Genomic DNA, 23,180 nt, shown 5'->3' on the forward strand with positions numbered 1-23,180 from the left:
TGATGGATACATGGATGGGGACCAGTTTTTTACTATTATGGATAAACTGCTATAAATGATCTTGTATAAATCTCTTTGTGAACATATTCTTTCAGTGGTTTTGGTTAAATGCCTGGATGATGAAAGAGTTGAGTCACAGAATAGTTATATGTTTAGTTTTATTAAAAACAGGCAGAACTTTTTCAAAAGTGGTTATAGCGCTACATCCTTACCAATAGTAGGTTTTATTTCACATTTCCCTGGTGACAAATAACGTTGAACATTTTCATATGCTTACTAGTCATTTATATAACTTTTTTTGTGAAGTATCTGTTCAAAAATTTTTTCTTATTTTTTTTATGTCTTTTAAAATTATTTTTATTATTGACTTGTATATGTAATTTATATTCCCTGGGTACCTGTTCAATACTACATATATGTTTTGAGAAATACATATTTTTTCCAGCCTGTAACTTGTCTGTTCATTTTTTTTGGTGGTGTCTATTAGTAAATTTTAAATTTTGATGAAGTCTAATTTACTAATGAGAAAAAAATTTTCTTTAAGGTTTTGCTTTCTGTGTTCTGTACAAGAAATTTTTGACTACCTCTAAGTCATGGTGATGTTCTCCTATATTTTCTTCTGCAAGCTTTATAGTTTAGCTTTTCACTTACTTTATAATCTGTCTCAAATTAATTTTTGTATGTGGGGTGAGATGGGGCTGAAGTTCTCTGTTTCCCACACATACAGGTATCCATCCATGGTTTTTGAGAGTTCGCATTAGGCTGCTTCACTTTTACAAAAGACTTACATTAGTACCTATTTTTGCTAATTGAAATAGATTTTTGCTTTTACAAAAAAAAAAAAAAGGTGAAAAGCTAAAATAGTGTTCAGTTTGTGTTGCAGTAAGCAGAGCAGTTACAGAGGTAGGACACACCAAGCAGGGAGCTCCTTCCCTGGGAACCACACTCAGTATCTCAGCCTCAAGCCCCAAAGCTTTGAGCTGTGTCTGGGAGCATCTGTGCTTTTTCTCCGCTTATTTTGTGCATCTCTTAGCAAGATGTGTCCTAAGGTAATTATTTCTTCACTTGACGCTATTTCAACTTACAAAAGGTTTCACAGGAACAGTGTACTTTTCAACCTCTGTAACTGAATTTTAAAGGATGCTCAGATGGTTCCAGGAGGAACAAATTAAGTTGAACAACTATTAAAAACTATCAATAGAGAACTTGCCTTATTAGTTATTCTCAGCACTAATAGTTACTATAAAGAGTGACTCTGTATTGTAATGTCATATGGGAACTGATGTTTTGGCAGTGACACCAAAACCAAAACAGAACCAAGTGGATTCTTGCCCAATGGGAGCACCCCAATGTCAGTGGGGGCATTGCTGGAAGGGTCCTTGGAGCAGATTCATGAGACTCCCCTTAACGCCTTGCTGCCCCTGTGCGGCCAGCTACTTTTCCACACTGGAATAGTAAATGAAAGCACCTGAGTAAACTTAAATGTACTTTATTTTGTCATATATTTATAGGGACGACCGAAATAAGTGCTGAGCAGTGAAGTGGCTCATATCTGAGCCTAAACAAAGATAACTAAGAAAACGGTCTAGAGCGCCCTTTTAAAACTCTACATTGCTTTCAGACCTTAAAATTGCTTAATGGAAATGCAGACACATGTTAACTCGTGACTGGTCAGCAAGGTGGCCCCTCTTGAATTATTTGGAAGAACAGGAAGATCAAAAGCACTCAAAACCAACATACCATTCCATAAATTTTTAAATTAAGTTGAAACTTAGGTTTAAAATGCAAAGTTTATTTTATACAATAGATTCTTTTTTCTAAATGTGGCAAAGAGACCTTCGTGGAAGCACAGTGGAGGAGGGAGTGGAGGCGGGCTGGGGAACATGAGGGAATGCCACCGGGCTGTAAGGGGGTCAGACGCTGGCATCATCCAGGAGCAGGAAAGGAGCCTGGGGCAGTCGCGATGAACGGGCCCTGACCTTCTGAAGATGGTGGTATGGGTGGGTGGCATGACCACTGAACAAAGGGACGAGTAGATGAAGATGAGGGAACAACGAGAGCCATGCTCACCAAGTGAAGTTTCCTATTTCCTCTCCCCGACTGGGAGAGTGAGAAGGGGGTGAGGAGAACGAGGGTCTGCTGTGTGACGTGGGACAAAGAGGCTCTACTGCAGTTACTAGACCTGACCGTGAACCCAGTTCTGCCTCTCGATTGGTTAACCTGAAAAGGTGATTTCATTTTGCTGTCTGTGTTCACTCATCTACTAAAAAAAAAAGAATTATAAAACAAATATAAATAGCATGCTTAAATTAGAGATGAATGAGTGTTAAATAAGTGAATATTGCCTTTAACCTATTGAATGACTACTATTTGCCATGAACCAGGGATTTTAAGGTATCATCTCTTTCAATGCTACCAAACTGTAATAGACATTTTTACCTCCTACTGAAAGGATGTGGCCAAGGTCACACAGGCGATGCGGATAACTGAAGTCCATCTTGTTACACCATGCAACACTCCTCCCTCTGCATGACTCTCTCCTGTGATTTTTGTGGCCTAGTATTGCTCAGAATCCAGCATATTTTTTCACATAGGAAGCTGACACTATATCCCCACCAAATAGTGACACACACCAAGGGTGGCCATGCCCTTGTTTTAAGATCTCTACGATCTTTTACCTCCTCCGCCACTGGGACTTTCACCCATTTTGTGAATGTATGAATCTCAAACAACTGGCCAGTCATAGTGTGAATAATACGTATTGAATGACTGATGGGTGCGACAGGAAGTCATATAATTCTCTGAAATCCAGCATATTGCACAAACCTGTTCTTACACTTTTATTTTTTCTGAAAATTACCATTGTGAGTGTATCTGTGTTATGTTCAGTGAGCTTCCCTAATTTTTTCCCCCCTTTTATTGAGAAATGATTAACATACACCCCTGTGTAAGTTTAAGTACAGCATGGTGGCTTGATTTACATAGATGTGAGATGACTGACACGGTACGTTCAGCTAACATTAATTTTCTCATATAGATAATAAAAAGAGTAAGAGGGAAGTTTTCCTCACGATGAGAACTCTTAAGATTTACTCTCTTAATAACTTTCCTATTCATCGAATAGCAGCGTTAGCTATGGCCATCATGTTGCACGTTGCATCCCTAATATTTATTTTATAGCTGGAAGTTTGTACTAGGTTCACTGTTTTAAAAAATTATACAGTCTTCTAAGTATTGGTCAGTGCATGTAAGAGACAAGACAAATTTACATTCTAAAGGAATGTCGATAAAATTCTTAAAACAATAATTACCCAAAAGGCAAGTAAGAAGAACCTAACCTTGATATCCACAAGCATTGTAGTGAGAGCCACTATGGCATCTTCACTTGGGGAACATCTACCCCCCCCTTCACCTAACTCTCCTCCAAACGGTCTATGGACGCTGGCCTTCACTGGACACTGGATTTTTGTTTCCTTTGGTACTTGTTGCTAATAACTGAGAAAATTCTATTTCCAAGATAACCACGCTCTTTAAACCGTATCCCAAATACCACCAGCTGTTGGTCACCAGGGTTGGCTCAGCCTGTGGATGGTTCAAGGCCAAACCATTTCTGCCCCTGGAAATAGACTCAAGGTGCCGGTCTCATCTACGGAGGCCCAGTCGTGCTCTTTGTTTCTGCATAAACTAAGATGCACACGGGCCAACGTTCATTTTTATAGATTCATGTTGGATTATCTTCATAGACTCTACCAAATAGGTTCCGTCCTAACTTCTGATTCACCAAGGCCTCCGCCTAGGGTCTTACAGGGTCCTGACACTGACATCTTCCTCTCTGCCCTAGTCTGCTAAAACCTAACATACAAAACCCTCTCGAAATTGTTTGACGTACTCCATTAAAAAAAACACCACTGTATTTAAAAGGATAGCTGCAATTCCGTTTTCCAGTTTGAATTTAACACGCCTATTCTTCGTGGTCTTGGCATGTTTTGAAAATGAACAATTTCTTTCGAGAGATAATTTATAGAAAACACACACGCGCACACTGAAGGTGGGCTTCAGCCTAATTTAAACTGTTGCGTGTTCAGAGCGGAAAGGCCTAGTTCACCTTGGTGAGGGTCGAAGCTGCAGCTCCAGGAGACACACAGATTTCTCCCAGTTAGACGGAGACTCGGCATCTTCTTCGAATGAGGGCTGCTGCTGGGTAGGTCACAAGGACCTTTCAAGTTCTAGATCTCTAATTTCCCCCCGTTTTATTGAGAAATGATTAACATGCATCACTGTTTAAGATTATGGCACGGTGGCCTGATTTACAAATACTGTGAGATGACGAACACAGGAGGTTCAGCTCCCTTCAGCAGGAGGATTCACCGGGAGGGGCCTGTTCAAACCCGGCTGGGCAGCCCCGGCCCGGCTGCGCATTCGGTAGGTTTGGGGGCCCTGGGGGTTCATTTCTAGGTTTGGGGGCCCTGAGGGTTCATTTCTAGGTTTGGGGGCCCTGGGGGTTACATTGCTAGGTTTGGTGGCCCTGGGGGTTACATTGCTAGGTTTGGGGGCCCTGGGGGTTACATTTCTAGGTTTGGGGGCCCTGGGGGTTACATTGCTAGGTTTGGGGGTCCTGGGGGTTACATTGCTAGGTTTGGGGACCCTGGGGGTTACATTGCTAGGTTTGGGGGCCCTGGGGGTTACATTGCTAGGTTTGGGGGCCCTGGGGATTACATTGCTAGGTTTGGGGGCCCTGGGGGTTACATTTCTAGGTTTGGGGGCCCTGGGGGTTACATTTCTAGGTTTGGGGGTCCTGGGGGTTACATTGCTAGGTTTGGGGACCCTGGGGGTTACATTGCTAGGTTTGGGGGCCCTGGGGGTTACATTGCTAGGTTTGGGGGCCCTGGGATTACATTTCCAGCAGCACACGGCCGGTGCAGACGCTGCTGCAGCTCCCGACCCCACTGAAAACCGGTGTACAGGGAGTCTCACTTTTAAAGGCAGAATTGGTTCCCACAGAATCGGCGTAAAACCTACACTTCATCCCAAAGTAAACCCTTTCGAGGGCCGGCAGATCCAACGCGGACCTCCCAGGCGCCCGACCACCCCGCCCCCGCAGGTCAGGCAGCACCCCGAGCACAGGTGTGTCCCCTGCCCCTGCGACAGGGGCTCCGAGGGCTAGGACCTGGGCCGACACCCAAGCATCCCCGCGACTCGGCGCCCAGGCCGCTGCCGGCCCTCGCCGCCCCGGTGGAGCCCCCCAGTTCTCCTCCCCACCCGCCCCCAGAGCCACAGCCCGGGGCCTGGGGACTGAGGGGGACGGAAGGAAGACGGGGGCCGGGGCACCCCGAGTTCGGAGGAAGAGGGACGGAGGGGCAGGGCAGAGGAGAGGGAGCCGGGGGGACGGAGGAAAGCAGAGCTGCCCGAGGCTGGAGGAGCGCGGGCAGGGGGAAAACGAGGAAGAGGGGGGACAGGGACGAGCCGGTGACGGGACCCGCCCGGCTCGCCTCGGAACGGCCGCGGCGCACCGAGCTGCTCGGCGTGAAGCAGGGAACGGCGACCGGGTGACTGGACAGGGACCGTTGGGGAACGGTGCCCGAGCGACCTGCCCGGCTGACCCGGACCAGCCCTTGGTGACGAGGGCCTGGGTGACCGTTAACCGGCCCGGGCAGTAAGGGCTGGACGGGGACCACAGAGTGACCAGCTCTTCGGCCCGGCCGCAGGCGGACTGAACCGCGCCGCAGCGCACCTCCCAGCGCCGACTCCTCCGGCGTGCGGCTGCCCGCGCCTTAAATACCCTGCTAAAAATAGCCTGCGAGGCCACCTTCCAATCAGGTTTCCCCTAAGTTCGAATTTGGCCAATGGCGAGGGTCGTGATGGAGAGGCTCGGTCACCCCAGGCGGGGCCGCGCTGAGCTGGCGTCCCCCATTGGCCGCAGCTGACATCATCGGCGCGCAGCCCCCGGGCCGGGCGCGGCGTGATTGGGCGGTGCGCGGGGGCGGGCCGAAGCAGTCACGTGGGGGGCAGGGAGTGGGGGGAGCTAGGCGAGGAGGAGGGGGAGCTGGCAGCGGAGGTTTGAATAGGGAAGTTTTGCAGGGGTTACGTTTGCAGTCAGTCCGGTGTTTGCAAATATTGTGTGGGCTCGCGAGCGCGTCTCTGGACTCCGTCAGGATCTGAACCCGCGGCGCTTCACTGCTGTGCACTGAGTTTGCATGAAACTTTCCCCGCGCTGCAGGCACTGCCGCTGCGCTCCCGACTCCAGACCGCACACCTCCCTGTTGGTACAACAGCGGAGACTGTCTTTTCCAAACCGACATGGATGTACTCCCAATGTGCAGCATCTTCCAGGAACTCCAGATTGTGCATGAGACCGGGTACTTCTCGGCGCTGCCCTCCCTGGAGGAATATTGGCAACAGGTAAATAGGAATTGTGTGCCAGGTGCCCCGGTGCGCCGCGGAGGGTGCATGCACGCACGGTCAAGACGGTGTGTGGTTGGAGGTGCCTTGCTTTTTTTTTTTTTTTTTTTAAATGGTTTGGGTAGAATTTTTAAAAATTAAAATAATTAGCCTTAAAACGTACTCCTGCTGCCTCCGGTGCGGGAGGCACTTTAAAAGGGCTTTTCCCAGCGTGGAGCGGAGTTGTCATTTGTGTGGGGCGCAGCAGCGCTTCGTCGCTCCCAGCGTTTTTGCCCGTTTCTGGGGCTTCTGAACCGGAGGGCAGACCCCGCTCCGCCGCCTGATCCCGACCTTGGCAGAAGTTTGGTGCTTGTACCAGCTCCAGACTCCACAGCTGGAACTTGTCATTTGAACTTGTGTGGAAGCCAAGGGTATTTTTTTTTTCTAAAGATATTTGTTTTTGTTTTCCTTTTTGGTCTTTGCACTTAGACGTGTTTTTTTTTTTGTGTTTTGTTTTGTTTTAATTAGAAATTTCACCAGCAGAACATCCACCAGCTCCTTTTCTGTACCAGGCTATTTCCAGTTGCTTCTTTGGAATCCTTAACATTTACCTTCATCTGCCTTATTTTTCTTACCTGCTTCTTTTGTTAACAACAACAGAAAAAAACCAACAATGTTTGCACAATCAGTGACTTATCAGTCATATGACAATGAGCCCTTCAAGTCTGAGTCTGGGAAGAAGAGCCTGGGTTTCCGGCATTTTTCTAGTGAAACTGGAATTTTTGGCATTGGACAATTCTGAAACTTAATTTTTTCCCTTCTAATTTGTTAGGATTTCCTGAAGGGAGAGAGATTCTGACACTTGTCACCTTGTTTTTAAAAAGATAGAAGGGACTGTGTCTCTGCCCTGCTAGAATGTTGGCTTTTGTCACAAAGTACAAATATATTGTGGATTTCACAGCCTAGAAAGCTTTAAGAGAGATGAAATGCAAAGTGTGGCAACCTTCAAATGCCTGCTTAATTGTTCTCAGTCCTATCCTGCCTTCCTCTCCCCTCCCCCCTTTTCCTCCTTAAGAAGCTGCTCCCTAGGACGTGATTGAAATTGATCTAAGTAGTTTCCTTCGGGCATTTGGGATTTGGGCCACAAGCCAGGCTGAGCTCTCCATTGCCTTCAGAGGCTTTTAAACTCTCTGAGAGCTTCGTTCTGTTCCCCAGTGCTCATCAACATAATGGAGATTTTAAATTAGCCAGATGATAAAGTTTAATAAGATCTCAATAAATGTGCTTTTGTTTTTCTTTGGAACATCCATAAAATATCTAGCCGTCTCTCCTCAGAGCACTCTGGTGTGCGTTATAACCCAGACATACAATTTTAGGGGTAAAGGGAAAACAATGGTTGTTTTTCCCCCTTTGCTTGCTCATGCTTGCTCTGTGAGGATTCTGTGGGGAGGGGGAAGGGTTTGTGATATATTACGATAGCAGGCATGTTGCTAAGAAGGCAAGCATGAGCCTTTTGGGTAGCTTAGCTAGTCCTGACCATGATTTGTTAAAAAGAGCAGAGCGGGCTGTAGAAGTTTAAATCTGTAGAATTGTGGTCGTATAGACAACCTTATATGGCCATCTAGGCAATTGATCCTAGTGAAGAGAAAGGCAGATATAATTTAATCCTAAAATGTTTCCTACCATTTTTCTTTTCCAGTGGCTAGAAAGTTTGAGATGGTGGGGAGAGGGGATGCTGGTCTCTCGGCAGTTGTAGCTTCTTGAAAGGTTGGTGTGGGTCTGGGGAGGGGGCACTCTGTCCATGACACACTGCATGTATATCTGAACTGGGTTCTTTTTTGGCTGCTGGTCAGAATTTCAAAGGAAGTCTCCTCTGGCATTGCGTGAAAGAAATAGAGTGATGACTCATACAGTTGTACTCTTGGCCAGTAGATAAAGTTCTTGTCCATTGTGGCACTCCCAGCAGGGCCCGGAGGAATTTCCCCTCCTGCATCCTTTACAATAGCAGATGGCCATTCTGGAATGATTTCTCCACTCTGTTGTTGAAGCTCTTGTTTTTCTCTGACCACTGTGGAAGTCATTAAAGTTGTGTGCACCCATGGCCCTGCACTTGGGAATGGCATTGTTTGAAAGCCTACTAGGTCTGGGCTGAGCAGGAAGTGGGTGATTTCTGTGCAGCTCCATTGATGTCCTTGAATATAGACCATCAGCTTGCTGCGTCTGCTCACTGAGTGTGGCCCTGTGCTGTCAGCTGTGTCTGCAAAGGGAGACACATGCAATGTCAGAACACATTGCATTGCGAGCGGTGCAGCCTTTCTGTTTTGTGCTTGAGAAAGGAGTATGGCCTGGGCTTCTTTTAATTGCACATGGTTCTTGAGACTGTCAGATAATCTAGCTAAACCTGTCGGGGGTGTGTGTCTGAGGCTGGTTTTCTTTGTGTGGTTTACAGAAACTCATTAGAAATGTCAACACTGGTAACTATAACAAAAACTGGCCTAGTGACCTTCAGTCACCGTGGCCTTTGGTCCAACATGGTATTTCTTGAATCCATCCCCATTCCTAGAAACAGCTTTCCACTTGCTCTCCTAAAGACACGGTTCTTATAGTTACATGGCCACAGTCTGTTTGCCCTTCATCCCTGCATGTTTTTTGGAAATAAGCTTTTGGTTCCATTTTCGGTTGTCATAATCACGTGCCTTCTTGTGGTTCCTTTCTCACAGACCTGCCTGGAGTTGGAACGTTACCTCCAGAGTGAACCCTGCTATGTGTCAGCCTCCGAAATCAAATTCGACAGCCAAGAAGATCTGTGGACCAAAATTATTCTGGCTCGGGAGAAAAAGGAGGACCCGGAAGTGAAGGTTTCCTCCAGTCCCCCAGAGGATGCTCTCAGCAGCCCCAGCTTTGGTTACAACCTGGAGACCAACAGCTTGAACTCCGATGTGAGCAGCGAGTCGTCTGACAGTTCCGAGGAACTCTCACCCACCTCCAAGTTTACCTCTGACCCCATTGGCGAAGTGCTGGTCAACTCGGGGAACCTGAGCTCCTCGGTCACCTCCACACCCCCTTCTTCTCCAGAACTGAGCAGAGACCCTTCTCACCTGTGGGGCTGTGCGCCTGGTGAGCCGCACCCTCCAGGGAAGATACGCAGTGGGACTTCGGGGAAGCCAGGTGACAAGGGCAGCGGGGATGCCTCCCCAGATGGCCGGAGGAGGGTGCATCGATGCCACTTTAACGGCTGCAGAAAAGTTTACACCAAAAGCTCCCACTTGAAAGCACATCAGCGCACTCACACAGGTCAGTCCCTCCTGCGACCTGGGAGGTGGGCCGCTGGTGGGCGCCACTGAATTGCACAGCCCTGGGAGGGGGCCGGGCTCCGCAGAAGGCTGTCAGAGCAGACACATCCTCACCTCACTCTTTCCCTTAAGAGTTGGGTCTCTGGGGAAGACAGAGTAGGAGGTGAAAGACTGGACATGTGCCCGATGAATGGTTGACACTTTCAGAGTAAACAGACAAGAGGTAAATCACATTCTCCGTCTCTACCCAACCCCCCACCCGCTCCAACCCTCCTGGTTATTGGGACCCGTTGTGATAATGTTACCTGGAATTCCCTCTGATTGTTTTGAAATAAACTCAAGGATCAGGGGAGAGGGTGGCTGGGCAGCTTGGGGCACACTGGTGTTGACAGCTTGAGGATTGAGCTTGACCATAAACTGCATATGTAGCAGTTTTGATCAGTGGGTGCTGACTGGGAATTTCTCTGTGGATCATGCTGCTTCTGTTTTCTGATACCAATTTTTTAAAAACCACGAATTAAAAAAACAACACTTTTTAATGAAATACCATAACTTAGATGAAAATTCCACTTAAATTATAGTCTTTAGGGTAACTGGTGATGAGTCACAGAAATTTTAGAGCCAGAAGGGATCTTTGACATCAAGTCACTCAAGCTGTTATCTTACCAATAATGAGAGGACATGGCTGAGCCCTCAGTCAGGGTCCCCAAAATGTTCATGGCAGAGTGGGATCAGGACCCAGGTGCCATTTGTCCCAGCAGCATTCTCTAGGACTGGTTGTGGCAAAATGTTTAATATCCTTAGGTAGCACTTTCAGTGAATTCATATTTATAATCTGACCAAGGAACAAAGTGGACTTGGTTACTTCATTGCCACTTAGAAAGTTCTTTGAAGGCCCTCGATGGGGTTTCCCAGAAACTCATGACTTCAGTTCTGGAGAAATGTAGTTTCTCGGAGGAAACAACAAAGCTCATTCCACAGGGAAGTGAGTAAGGAGCAAAATAAGTACTTGGGAGAAACCGTTTCCATGGAGAAAGCAATAAAACCCTGCCCTCACAGAGGCTGTGGGTCCAGTGGGCTGACACATCACCTCTGAAGTATTTCTTCAGTCTGAGTAATCGTCTTTCTTACATGTTAGCTGAATACGGTCATGTGGGCTCTGGGTCTCTTCCACAGCATTTGGAGGCCTGAGGCTAGGTCAGGAAAGAGCTCCTGGGTGTTACCTTCCGAGCGCCAGCTGCTGTTCCTAATTGAGGTGTGTGAGGAATTCCTGAGGCCACCAGACCTGGAGCTTGCTAATGAGTTGACTTTCACCATGTGCAGGGCCCCTTCCCTCACTGCTCAGTGAAATCATGGCATGCTTGTCCTGTGCTCTCTTCCCAGGAGAAAAGCCTTACAGATGCTCATGGGAAGGGTGTGAGTGGCGTTTTGCAAGAAGCGATGAGTTAACCAGACACTTCAGAAAGCACACTGGTGCCAAGCCTTTTAAATGTTCTCACTGTGACAGGTACGTGCATGAAGCACTGGGTTCGGGAATGCCATCCCCATAATGGAGTAGGCATACAGTAAACCTGAAGAAAGGCAGATGTTTTCCTGTCCTGTATTGGCCTTTTTTTTAGCCTAGGACTTTAAAAAGAAAAAAAGTCTCTAATATGCCAGTAGTCGAAGTTTGGGTGCTCTGGGTCCTGTGTGTGTAAGACTAGAGTGATTTCATTACTACTTTCTAAAGCTAGGCCTTCAGCAGTTTTTGAATTTGAAGACCAAGCAGTAAGGTCAGGTTAGAAGCTCTAAAGAGCTGAATGGAGACCTTAATTTATATTCCTATCAGTTGGAATTTCCTGCCCCTTAATATGAATTGTGATGACTCAGTGGATTGCCAGCTACCCTTCAAGAAGGGTTAGGTGGGGGCGTGCAGGGTGGGAGGCCTGTAACCTAGCCAGGGCTGGAGACCTAACCTCTCTGATGCTGATTCGCTCTGCAGGTGTTTCTCCAGGTCCGACCACCTGGCCCTGCACATGAAGAGGCACCTCTGAGGGAGCAGAGTGTGAATCCTGCAGCTAAAACGGCTTCCAGGCTGAGAGACGGCCATGGAAGGAGGGTGCGTGTTCCAGCCAAAGCATGCCATTTTGCACCCCACCCAGTTGCCTCCAGGACCTCTCCTTGGAAGGTCTTTCGAGGGCAAAAGAAGTCATGTCAGAAGCGGCAGAGCGCCTGTGGTGTGTGGTGTTTTGGTGGCCTGGACTCGCCACTGGTACCTATCTTCTGAGTGGTCCCTAAGCCTTTGCCGTGAGCATGTGCACTGAGAATGTTAATGGTTGGGTTGACTGTATGTGGAGGATCTAATAGGACTGTGTGATGAGGCAGAGTCTTTCTTGTGCAGTAGCAAGACTGCAAGAGACAGAAAAAAATGTCGTTTGAATGTTTTGTGTGTGACAGGTAAACCATGAGATGAGATGACCACCAATCATTTCCTGGGGGGGTGTCTGCGCCTTAGAAAAAAAAAAAAAAGGAGGGAAAACATGGAGGGCGGGAGTATGAATGGTTAGAACCCTGCGTGGGGAGTGGGTGTGGGAGGGGGAGCCCTCCTGTGTGAGAGGAACTTTGTCGTCTGGTGCAGCTATGAAACGTGCAATGTCAAGTAGCTTGTTCTACTGGCTACAACAGCTCATTTGTTACCCGTTGTATAAGCTGTGTATTTACAAAATATAACACAATGGTAACCTTTCCTTATAAGACAAAAGTAATGCATGGTCTAGGGAACTTTCTGCTTTTCCATTTTTAAATCAGAACTACAATTTTGATTCCAGTTACTGAGCAGCTAAGATACAATTTGTCAAAATCAGTGATCCTTAGCCATCTGGGCCTGGCAATACACAATTTCTCTCCCCTTCAATTTTATAACACTCCCCTTCCAGAAAGATGGCAAGCAACATAGGATTATTTTTTCAATGATTCTGAATTTGATGACCTATTTGGAGAATTTAGTGATGCCCTTCGAGACATTGGACACACGCTGGGTGTCAAGAATGCGAGGGCTGGGAACTCCTGGTCTAACGTTACGTTAGACTAAGAACCTAAAATTTTTCTCAGTTGGGTGGATAAAACCACTAAAGCTTACAAAGTGTTTTCTCATGCAGCTACGTTTCTCTTATTTATGCCTTGAGGACTAATTTCTGGTTTTCTAGCTGTTAATGCACTGTAGATCTTAATAATGGTGCCTTATGCAAGTGGCCCCTTATACAGGGGTCTCATACAGGGGTATGGGTGATGCATGCTTTATTAAGGCTCTTTTTTCACCTGGCATTGTACTGTATCAATGTAAAATACAGAAAAAAATCTCTTTCAAGTCCTCCTTCGCAAACACAAATAGAGAGATGAATCCCCCCCAAACAAGTCAGTATTTAGTCAGTATTTTAGATAACTAAACCGTCAGTGTTAAAGTGGAAAACATGATAATTGGAAAATCTGACCATTTCTGCCACCATGGGACTTTTCATATAGACTTTGCACAACAATTGTATAGATAACACACAGGCTGTATTTAATATGTAATGTTTTCACGCATATTAAAGATACAGAATTATAAAAAACAATGTTAATGTATTTGCTTAAAAGGCACAAGTTTCACATACCTATCTAGCTATCTGTTGGTAATACAGAAAGTATATTAATTTTTTTTAAAGTGGGCAGAATTCTTGTGTATGTATATTTGTGTGTATAGTATGTATATGTGTGTGTGTGTGTATATATATATACATATATATATAATATATAAATATTTTTTTAAGGAGAAGTTAGATGTTTAGCTAGAAAATTTCACAGCCTGTGAAGAAATATTTCAAAATGGCCATAAAGGAGGTAAAAATAAAAACTATAACTTTTATAAAGGCTTTATCTTTAATTTAATGATTTGCTACATTCTCTTGGCTTGGACTCTGTTCCAGACTGCTGACTTTGCTCGTCCTTATTGGCAGGTATGGAACAGGGTACTGTTGGCTGTTCAAAAGTGGTGTGAACAGAATACTAGCCCATGAGTTGGTCTCAGACACACTGTGGTTTTGATTTTGAATTTCAGCCTTATTAGAAGATCTAAGAGTCAACTTATTACAGGGATTTTTTAGAACACTTTTTATGCAGATGAAGATTTTTTTTTTAGTACATAAATTCTTCCCATTTTTCCAATGAATAATTTCCCTGAATTGGCACACCGCAGTATGGACAGCTGATATTTCATCCAGCTGCTGGCTTGTGGGTGTGGATCTTTTCTTTATATATATATACATATATATACACATGTGAGTCTGGCTGGGCTGGTATTTTGTTTGATCTTCCTGGAAATGAGCAATGATGAAAGCTCACATAACTGGTTTTTTATCTGGGCTGATGAAGACACTTACCTAAAGAACTCATTTCATTTTGCTAAGGGGGAAAATGCACTTTTGGCAATTCAAAATCCAGACACTTGATTTGCTGGATTTTGGAAAACTCCTTTTTTGGCCCTGCTGTGCGCCTAGCCATAACAATTCCATTAAGCAAGAAGGTAAACAAAAGACAAAAAGAAAAAAAAAAAAACCAACTTGCACTGGCTTGTCTCACTTATGAAACACCATGGAGTTGTTTGATTGGGTGGGGCTGGGTGCCATGTATATCAATGCCTATAATTTTCATAATAAGCAAGTACATAAAGAATTACATTCTGTTCAGGTGATAACTGAGCCTCAATCAAGCAGAAACTTTTTGCTTGACATTAAAGAAAAAAATTTCTATTAGTGAAATTTCTTTTTTTTTGAAGCACCCTGTTATCTAAAGAATCTTTGTAAGATTTTTGTAAAATTTTGTTTTACGAGATTTTATTTGAAATTGTTTTTTGCAAGATTGTTATATTTCTGTATGAATGTATTTTTTATTGGAATAACATAAAAAAATTCTTATCAGCATCTTGACTCTGGTGGTTTTTTTCTTGGGGGGGGTTGGGGGAGGTTGAAACAAATTCCTGCCCTATTAATCAACCTTGGGAAATCTCCCTTGTGCAACCCAGAAAGCCACTTGCCTGCCTCATCCCTTCCTTTCAGCCTCACAGCCTGACCTGGGAGCTAATGTGCAAAGAGCAGCCTGATGTTGCTCCGCTGATATGCACTGAATTCCCTTCTCCAGAGACAGGAAAGCAACAGCCAGCCTTCGGGGCACAGTAGGAAAACATTTGCTGTGTTTCATCTTCCTGTCACTCCGGCCAGAGGAATATGCTGCAGAGGCGTCTGCACAGTGACAGACTCGAATGCCTCCTTCCCCTTCCTCGCGCTGCAGCAGCCCTGCTCCAGTTAAGCAGTTAGAGCAGGGCCAGCCTCTGACCTGGCCCATGCACCTGGCTGAGATGTCACCCAGGAAGGCGAAAATGACAAGAGGAGGGACAGCAGGTCCAGAAGCTGTCCTGGCTTTCTACAACCCACCCTTTCATACCCCCTGCCTTCTCTGGTTAGACCAGGAAAAGAGGGCAGAAAGTAAGAGGTGGTGTACATGGTCACCAGATGATTTTATATATTTTTTTAAAAGTCCAATGGGATACATTCAATGTAGAATTTGAAAATAAATAGTCCACTTTTGGATTTTTAAAAGGGTTTCATGTAAATAGCGTTAGATCTTGGTCCCAGTTTTACTGCGAGTCCATTTTCAGGCCATATAAGCTAATCAATAGTGACAGGTAAAAGCAATGTGCTTTCTAGAAGAGGCCATAGGATGGTGGAAATTTCCATGGGAAAGCTTAACGTGCTTAGTTTAACTGTGAGGAAGTTCTCACATTTCAGTTGCTTTAAGTGCTCATGACTTCCCTTCATAGGGGATCTTTGTTTTGCTATATATGCAGACTTTACACTAGTTGCTTTTAATTTTATAATTGGGGAGGGGAATTTTAAATGAATGCCCAGATTAGGAATGTTAAGTGACTTTCTAGAACTGCAATAAAAATATCAGTAATTCGGGAGGAGTTGTGGTGTGGGAGGGGGAGGAAGCAGATGAAAATTTGGCTAGGACTCATGGGTGTGTTGTGTTCTGAAACACATGTCAGGATGACTAATAGTTGGATTGCCCTGACTGTCCGGCTAAATAAAGGCTTGATAATGCATTCTCGGCTACTGGTAGGACTTGACCACTTTGTCATGTGCAGACTATGCTGAACTGCTCAGTTATGTTCAAATAAGGCTGTTAGGAGAACTGTTGTTCAAGGAATCAGCTGTAAACCCAGCATATTTATAGAAGTATAAAAAATTGCAGTCTGTTTAACAAATTTTTTGAAACCTAGTTCAGAGAAAGAAAACGCTCCCATTCTAACTAGTCTCTGTGAGCTCTTGAACAATTTGCTGAACTACAATGGACCTCCACTTTCTTAATGTTGAAATATTTTAAGCTAGGTCACATGTATTTAGCATTTTATATAGCACTACAATTCTGTGGTCTGTGAGTATAGGGTGGACTTCAAATTACAGGTGCACCATCTGCAGATGCTCGGCTCAGATCTAGAAAGTTTTCTCTTGTGCTACAGTGGAAAGTATTGTTGAGAAAATTGCTCTGACTTAAAAAGGAAACAGAACGTTCTCAAATTGCCCTTTGCCCCTTTAATTATAGTTAAGTTATTCAGGCATTTGGTGCTTGATAGCATGCCATTATTTTATTTAAAACATAAACAAACAACCTCTTTGCAAAGTGCCATTGTAGCCATTACAGATCCAAGCCTCTCAAAGTCCCCCAATTCACCAGTCTTACTCCACACATCCAGGCTGACCTGTGTGCACAAACAGCGGTGGGAGTCAAGTTGTTTACCTTTGTACTGTGGTTGCTGTGGAGAAAGAACATAGCTTTCCTATGTAACTCCTTTCTTAGGTTCCAGCCTTATGGCACCATGAGCTATTTTTTAACAACCCTGCTTCCTCAACTAAATTGTTCCTCTCTCCAAGTTGCATGGTAATGAAGATGATCATATCTACTACTTCTTGTGCTTTACTCAGGAATTGGGTAGGCAATATGTCATATCTGTGTGTACGTGTGTGTACGTGCATGCACGTGTGTGTGTGTATGACCTGCAGAATGCCACACTGTATGAGCCATCCCCATTTCACAGATAAGGAATACTGAGGCTTCAGGAAATTAAGCTGATTTTCCTAGATCACTCAGCTAGGAAGCTGCAGGCAAGCATCCAATCCAGTGTTCTCAAATGCCGAAGGAAAGACCAAGGTTTTAATCACCACTGAACACTGGGTTCTGTCTCACCCAAGTTCCCACAAGACCCTTCCACTCCTTCTGTCAAATTCACCTTAAAATGAAGTTACATTTATGAAATGGAGACAACTTTCTTACAATTCAGAAGCACTAAAGCTCTAAACTGTGCTGTAATTCTGAGCAAACAAAGTAACCATTTTGAATTGCTTTCAAGATATGAGACAGATGGCATGTATTTATTTTTAATGTTTAAGAAGATAGAGAACACAATTGGGGATGTGACATCCTGCATTAATTGGCAAGCATCACCTAATGTACGTAGTTAAGACACAAAGAGAGGAAAATTAGGTCCATGCATCACCCAAATGAGGCAATACAACAAAGTGTATTTAACTAGATTTATTTTATAACATGTTCTCTTTCACTCTAAGTAATTTTAATGAGAATTCTCTAAACAACTGTGAATGAAAAGAGACAAAGAGGAAAAGGAATCTGGGTACCACATGGCCTGATAGGAACCACACTGGGCTGAGCAGTCACCGAAGAATTTTCAGTAACACACAGATTTAACTAGCAGGCCCTTTGTCACTGAGTCCCTCTCCAAGTAGGTGGCTAAGCCTTGCACTGACCTCCCTGTACGTAACCCATGCAAAAAAAAATTTTAAAAATACCACGTGATCTAGGATTGTTCCTTAAATTAAGAGCCCCCAATTCAAAGCTGCCAAGAACAAACAATTAGTAACTTTCTGAAAAGCTTAGCTGCTTAGATAATGGATTACTATGTACCATGCCACATAGCAGCTTTTTCTGAAGGTTGTACCTGCTAGATGCCCAAGCACATTTATCTATGACTTGCATTTATCAGCTAAGCATAGCTCTGTCCCCCTCCATTGCTTAAGTTTCACATTACCACACTTCGCTTAAGTTGTGCAAGACTTCCCTGCAGATGTGCAAGGCAGGTAATGACATGCACTGGCATTATCAATTAGCTCAGTGTACAAGCTAGTGACATTGCCCGGTGTCATTTTTTTGTTTGTATTCTTGAGGAGATGAAAGCACATGGGACAGGTAAGATGGCAGTAATGGCACTGTGCCCTATTGTCCCTTTCACATGAGAATGTAAAAAAATTCTTCACTTTCGCCCCCATCTTCACTTGTACAATTTACCATCCTCCGCAAAAGAGGTCATTTATTCACAAGCTCAAAAGTCAGAGCAAGCCTACTCACCATGAGACATGCGTGTGTATTTTAACTGAAAAAAAATTAATCTTCAGGGTAAAATTGCCTTTGGGAAAATTGAGATATATAAATCATTTAGTTAAAGTAAATTTTTAAAAAATGTGTGTTTGCTACAGATTTAAAATACTGAACAATGACGTTCCAATATTAAATATCTATCTGTCCTTACGCTTTATCAGAAGACGAAGGCAGGTAACAGTAGATACTGGAGGACTCATGGGGCAAGAGGGTGCTGAAAGTCGAGCATTTCTGAGGTTGCCCCCAGCAAGAGACCTCAGATCTAAATGGTCTGAGCAAAGGTGCAGTAAGAAGGGTGACTGGAGCCTTTGGTGAGAGGAATAACAGCACGGGAGGATGGTTCTGAGGGACATATCGCCTATCTTTGGGCTTCCCCAATTTGTGACGCCATACACTCAAACTTCGAGTATGTCAACAGGATGGAACTATCAGAACAGGTTCCAGTTCCCTTCTGACGAGAAATGTTCATGGGGTTTTAAGAGAGGAAAGAGTGCCAACAGCTTCTGGTTCACCTTAGATCAATCCTGACCCCACCCCATGAGCTTCCTGCAGTTAGGTAATCAGTGATGTTCCTTAAAAAAATGCCCTTATTCTAGTGACCAATTGGAGTGGCACTTGGAGGCCAGAAAACCAAGAATGTGGGGAAGTTGTTGCCCAAGCAACCCTATAACCCTTTCTTGAAGCTGTGAGTTCCCTTGGAAATGTTTACTGGTAACACAGTCTCAGAGTTACTGCTTTTACAAGGGGAATCCTGAGAGTCATATTTGCCAAGACAGGGCATTTACCTATTATGTCCAGCGGAGCCTTCCCACGTGGAATTTACAAGTAGAAGATTCACTGATTCCTGGCTTTGTGATGGTGACTTCAACCCTTTGAACTTTATTTTTCTCATCTCCAAAATGGGACAGTGGGAATCCTTTTGGAGTTGTTGGAAGATTAGAGATAAGGTATGTAGGGATCAATAGTTGGTCATTATTTCATTGTGTGCTGAATATTTATTTCTGCATCAGGAAAATAATTCTTGTTCTTTCCGTTGAATATTTTTTTAAAACAGGATTTAAAAAAAGACGCTTAGGAAACATTCACTCATGCTTAATTTCCACAACATAATTTTCCAGTAAATTGAGTGAAGGACAAGCTGAGACTTTCTGCTGTACAGTATTTTCATGATCAATAAAGTCGTTTCCTCTTGCAACACTCGCTGTGCTGCTGAAATCTCGCAGGAAGGAAGTTCTGCAAGTCTTTGAGTAAAACACTTTCCTGTCAAAAGCCGTGAACAGGCTGACCAGTGGCAGAACTGAATTGACCAACAGATTCAAAGAGTTGAATTCACAGTGCTTTTGATAAATGACAAAGAACTCGGAAGTCCCAATTGTTACTGCAGTTTTCACAAGTGGCTGTACATCCAGAGATTGGTCCAGTTCTCTTGAATCAGGTGGACTGAACTAAAGCTGCCACTGGACAGATGTCTCATCATGGTCCCCAAGAATTACTGAATTATTTAATTTATGGCATTCTTTCTGATTAAGTGGATTATGTGCATGGAACTACCCCACACATCACAAAGCATTGGCCTGTGTGCCACTTCAGTTTGACATAGGCTCTATACAATTAAAATCCCTGTACTTACATTCTCATACACTTGTTGGGTTATTTTCTTTATTTTGTTTAATCTTTAGTTAACTGATGTTTATTTGCTTGCCTGTGGTTTTCACCATCCTTGTTCTTATGGGCATAGCTCCCAGGAACATGCATTCTATGCCTTTGTTGTCCTGAGTGGAAGTAAAATGTCACACATTTACAGTTGTTTTTTGTTTCTTAGGGTGTTTTTTGGGGGGGATTGCTGTTATTTGTTTGTAAAATGGTCTCACTGGCCATTTTCTTTCAACAAAGAAGCACTCAAGTGGATTCAGAGGCAGGTGACCATTCTGAGTGACAAAGCCAGTGAAGGGGTGATAAGGATGCCCCTTATTTGGTCCTCAGACTGCCTGTGGTGGGCAGAGCAGCCATTATTATCTCGTTTTGTAGGGAACAAACCTGAGGTGCAGTCAATTAACTGACACAGTCAGTGCAAGTCAGGAACACAAGCCAACCCATCTCTTTCCACTAGCATAATTGGTTGTGCAGCCATCTTATTAATTTCTTTAATTTGACCCTAAAGCAGGTGCACCTGTGTAAAGCGTGGCAGAAATACATCTGTATTCCATTGTCTTCTGGTCACACCACAATCAACTTCCCAACCTGCCCACAGTGGAACTCCATGTGAGCCAGTCACAGGGGACCTGAGAGCAAAGAGCATTTATTCATTCATTTGTTCATTCACTCAACAGTTAGTGAGTGTCAACAAGGTGATGGCTGCCCTGCTAGGAGTCCACTGGCTATCAGAGGAGCATACCTGAGTGTGAACCTTTGTGTTTAAGATTTAGCTTATATACTGACTTTCCCACCAGCCTCCCCTGCCACGCCAGGTATGGAAGTCTCCTGCCCTGAGCTTCTGTCCTTTGCTTGCTATTTGCCTTATTTGATAGTCAGTGTGAGATGTTTGTGCTTTTATTTCTCACATGTAATGCATGGCTAGAGAGGAAATCATTTCAAAACAAAGCTTGTGTGCGTCTCCTTGTGCACAGATCATATGGTATGTATCAAGTCGGTGCTCATAACTGCTTTCTAGTTTTGACAAGGATGATATGTCTATACATTCTGTTTGTACCCACAGCTCCTTCACCACCACCCTCACTGCCCCTCTAATTTATGTTTGATAAGATCCCGTAATGTGTCACCAGGGCCATCCCTTCTGGCCACAGAGCTGTCAGGAATTCTGCCTGCAGAGTAACTGCCAGGTGCATGCCGTTACTTCTGTACCAGTGCTGGAGTTCTACCACCAAATGCCCAGAATGGATCTGAACAACATACGAACGAATTTGTTTTCATTTCTGCTATGAGGCGGTTAAATTGTTGTAAAGTAATGTCTGGACATCCTTCCCAGGGGTGATGCATTTCAGAAATGGTTAGAAGTGCCTGTGAATCCTAAGGCGACCTGCTCTGCTCTTCCTCAGTCTGAATCACCTGCATTTTCTCTGGGCTTCTTGACTTTTCTCTTCCTTCCTGGAGGAGGAGTCCCTTTGGGCCAAGGATTGTGTACATGTAGTTTTGCATCTTGGCCTGCTCAGCTCCTAGTGTGGGTGTTCTAGAAAAGCCTGTTCCATGAGTGAATGAATGAATGACTCTGCTTGTCACCACTTCACTCCTTGTGCCAACAGCATGGGTCTCTTGATTCTAGGGATGATCTCTACATAAAACCCAACAACTCATTGATTCAAAATATTAGACCACTTGGGCACATCTTTTGACTGGAGGGGCTTGAGAAAGCCCGATTATTCATTTTGTGTTTTATTTTTTTCTTCTGCCCTTTCACCTTAGATAGAAAAGTTACCTAAGAAGTGTTTGAAAATAATCAGGGAAATCCATACACCTGTCAGCTGGGTTCTGCATAGTATCAACGTTCGCAAGAACTGTCTTCACCCGGACAACATCACCCATGTGAGCTGTCTCTCTTTTAGCTTTGTCCTAATTAGAAGGCCTTTCCCTCCTACAAATGCATTGAATGCTCCGGAAAGGGCCACGTGACTCTGAATAGAGCTTCTCAGGGAAATGAAAGTGAAACTTTATGAAAGCACATTCTGTGCTTGTCATTATAGTTAAATAATCAAGTGTTTTGACATATTACTTCTAAGCCAAATACAAAGCCCCTTTAATTCTGAATGTCATCCTTTTGCACCTGAGGAGTAAATCGGGGTTTCCCAGGTGACTAGTCAAATGTCTGCAAATCCCAAACCTCCCTTCTCACAAACTGCCGCCTTTTCCTGCGTTTTAGTCAAAGCCATTTGATGTTGATTTTACCACACTCAATCAGAGTGGTGTCTTTTTCTTCAAGGTCAAATGGGTGATTAAGCTGTCATTGCTCATCATGTACTTGTTTTAGGCAGGACATTACAAAGTGCGTACAGCCATTTCCAGTTAAAGGTAACACGATTCAGTGTGTGAGATGAAAAATGAGCTCCCGTCCCTCCCTCGTGCCACCGTATAAGCAGGCACAGTTGCTGAAGCTGTTTGTTCTTGTCTGTGTGATGGGATCTCTTTGGATGGCCGCTGCAAATATTAAATAGACTTATGTGAACGTCCAGAAGCAGCCCCTGGTACCAGGATACCTCTGTCCACTTTTCTCCAAATGACTAACTTAGAGGCAGCTTGTTTTTGTCTCAAGTCCCTTGCATAGAAGCTTTTCTCACATGCCCTCATTCCTTTTAGCGACTCTTTTCCATTTGATTGATTTTTGTGACCTGTCACAGGGAAATGTCTTCAGGAGATCGCAGCAACAAATAAAAGCGTCCGAGCCTGACCGCCTGGTCCCCCGCCACGTCCTCTGCTGGCTCAGTGACTCAGGCCAAGAAGTTCCACTTCCTGCAGTAGAAATGCCTGTTTCCCGATATCCCTAAGGCGCACGTCTCAGGAGTTAAGCACGAAAAGCACCTTCAGATGCTGGAATTGTGCTCAGCTGTTATGATGCTGCTGCTTTCCTACCTCCCTCTGCTTCAGCTACCCATCCATTACATTGGATTGAGAACAAGCCAATGTGCTGAGCTATTGTTAGGATGAAAAATAATGTATGGAAGGACTTTAGCCTGGGATCTGGAGTCAAGGTGGGTGATGTATATCAGAGTTCACTCAGATTCGGATTCTTATTGTAGCTTCTTTGTAAAACAGGAGAAATAATTTAAAAATATTCTTGTAAATTTGTTAGGTGCGTCTAGAGGACTTAGAGATATAGAAACAATTTGAGGAAGTCCAAAACAGCACTTTCAGACACTGCTATTGCTCTCAGTATGACCAGAGCCTTTAACTGTTGAACACGCCTGTACTTTGCCATCCAGCTCCAGCATGTTATCCTAAAAAATGACAGACAGAAATTGGGATGGTAGCATTGGCCATTAAAGCAGCCCTCTCCTTCCCGCCTCACAGGGAGAAGCTGTCACAGGTTCCTTC

General features: G+C 44.4%; 1 protein-coding gene across 1 annotated transcript; it reads left to right on the forward strand.

The window, feature by feature from the left end:
* The first annotated feature begins 6,062 nt into the window (after positions 1-6,062).
* On the forward strand, positions 6,063-14,608 carry KLF6 (KLF transcription factor 6). The gene is made up of 4 exons (XM_016219775.2): positions 6,063-6,399; positions 9,099-9,672; positions 11,055-11,178; positions 11,653-14,608. Exons 1-4 carry the CDS (start codon positions 6,298-6,300, stop codon positions 11,702-11,704), a joined length of 852 nt encoding a protein of 283 aa, XP_016075261.1. The 5' UTR covers positions 6,063-6,297; the 3' UTR covers positions 11,705-14,608.
* Positions 14,609-23,180: the final 8,572 nt, after the last annotated feature.

This window comes from Miniopterus natalensis, chromosome 1 (assembly GCF_054644295.1).
Source record: "Miniopterus natalensis isolate mMinNat1 chromosome 1, mMinNat1.hap1, whole genome shotgun sequence".
Classification (NCBI taxonomy): Eukaryota; Metazoa; Chordata; class Mammalia; order Chiroptera; family Miniopteridae; genus Miniopterus; species Miniopterus natalensis.

Bases quoted from the DNA above. Each gene is read 5' to 3' on its own strand.
- KLF6 (XM_016219775.2), top strand. From the start codon at position 6,298: ATGGATGTACTCCCAATGTGCAGCATCTTCCAGGAACTCCAGATTGTG. The intron at 9,673-11,054 runs GTCAGTCCCTCC...CTCTCTTCCCAG, and splicing joins ACATCAGCGCACTCACACAG to GAGAAAAGCCTTACAGATGC. The intron at 11,179-11,652 runs GTACGTGCATGA...TTCGCTCTGCAG, and splicing joins AAATGTTCTCACTGTGACAG to GTGTTTCTCCAGGTCCGACC.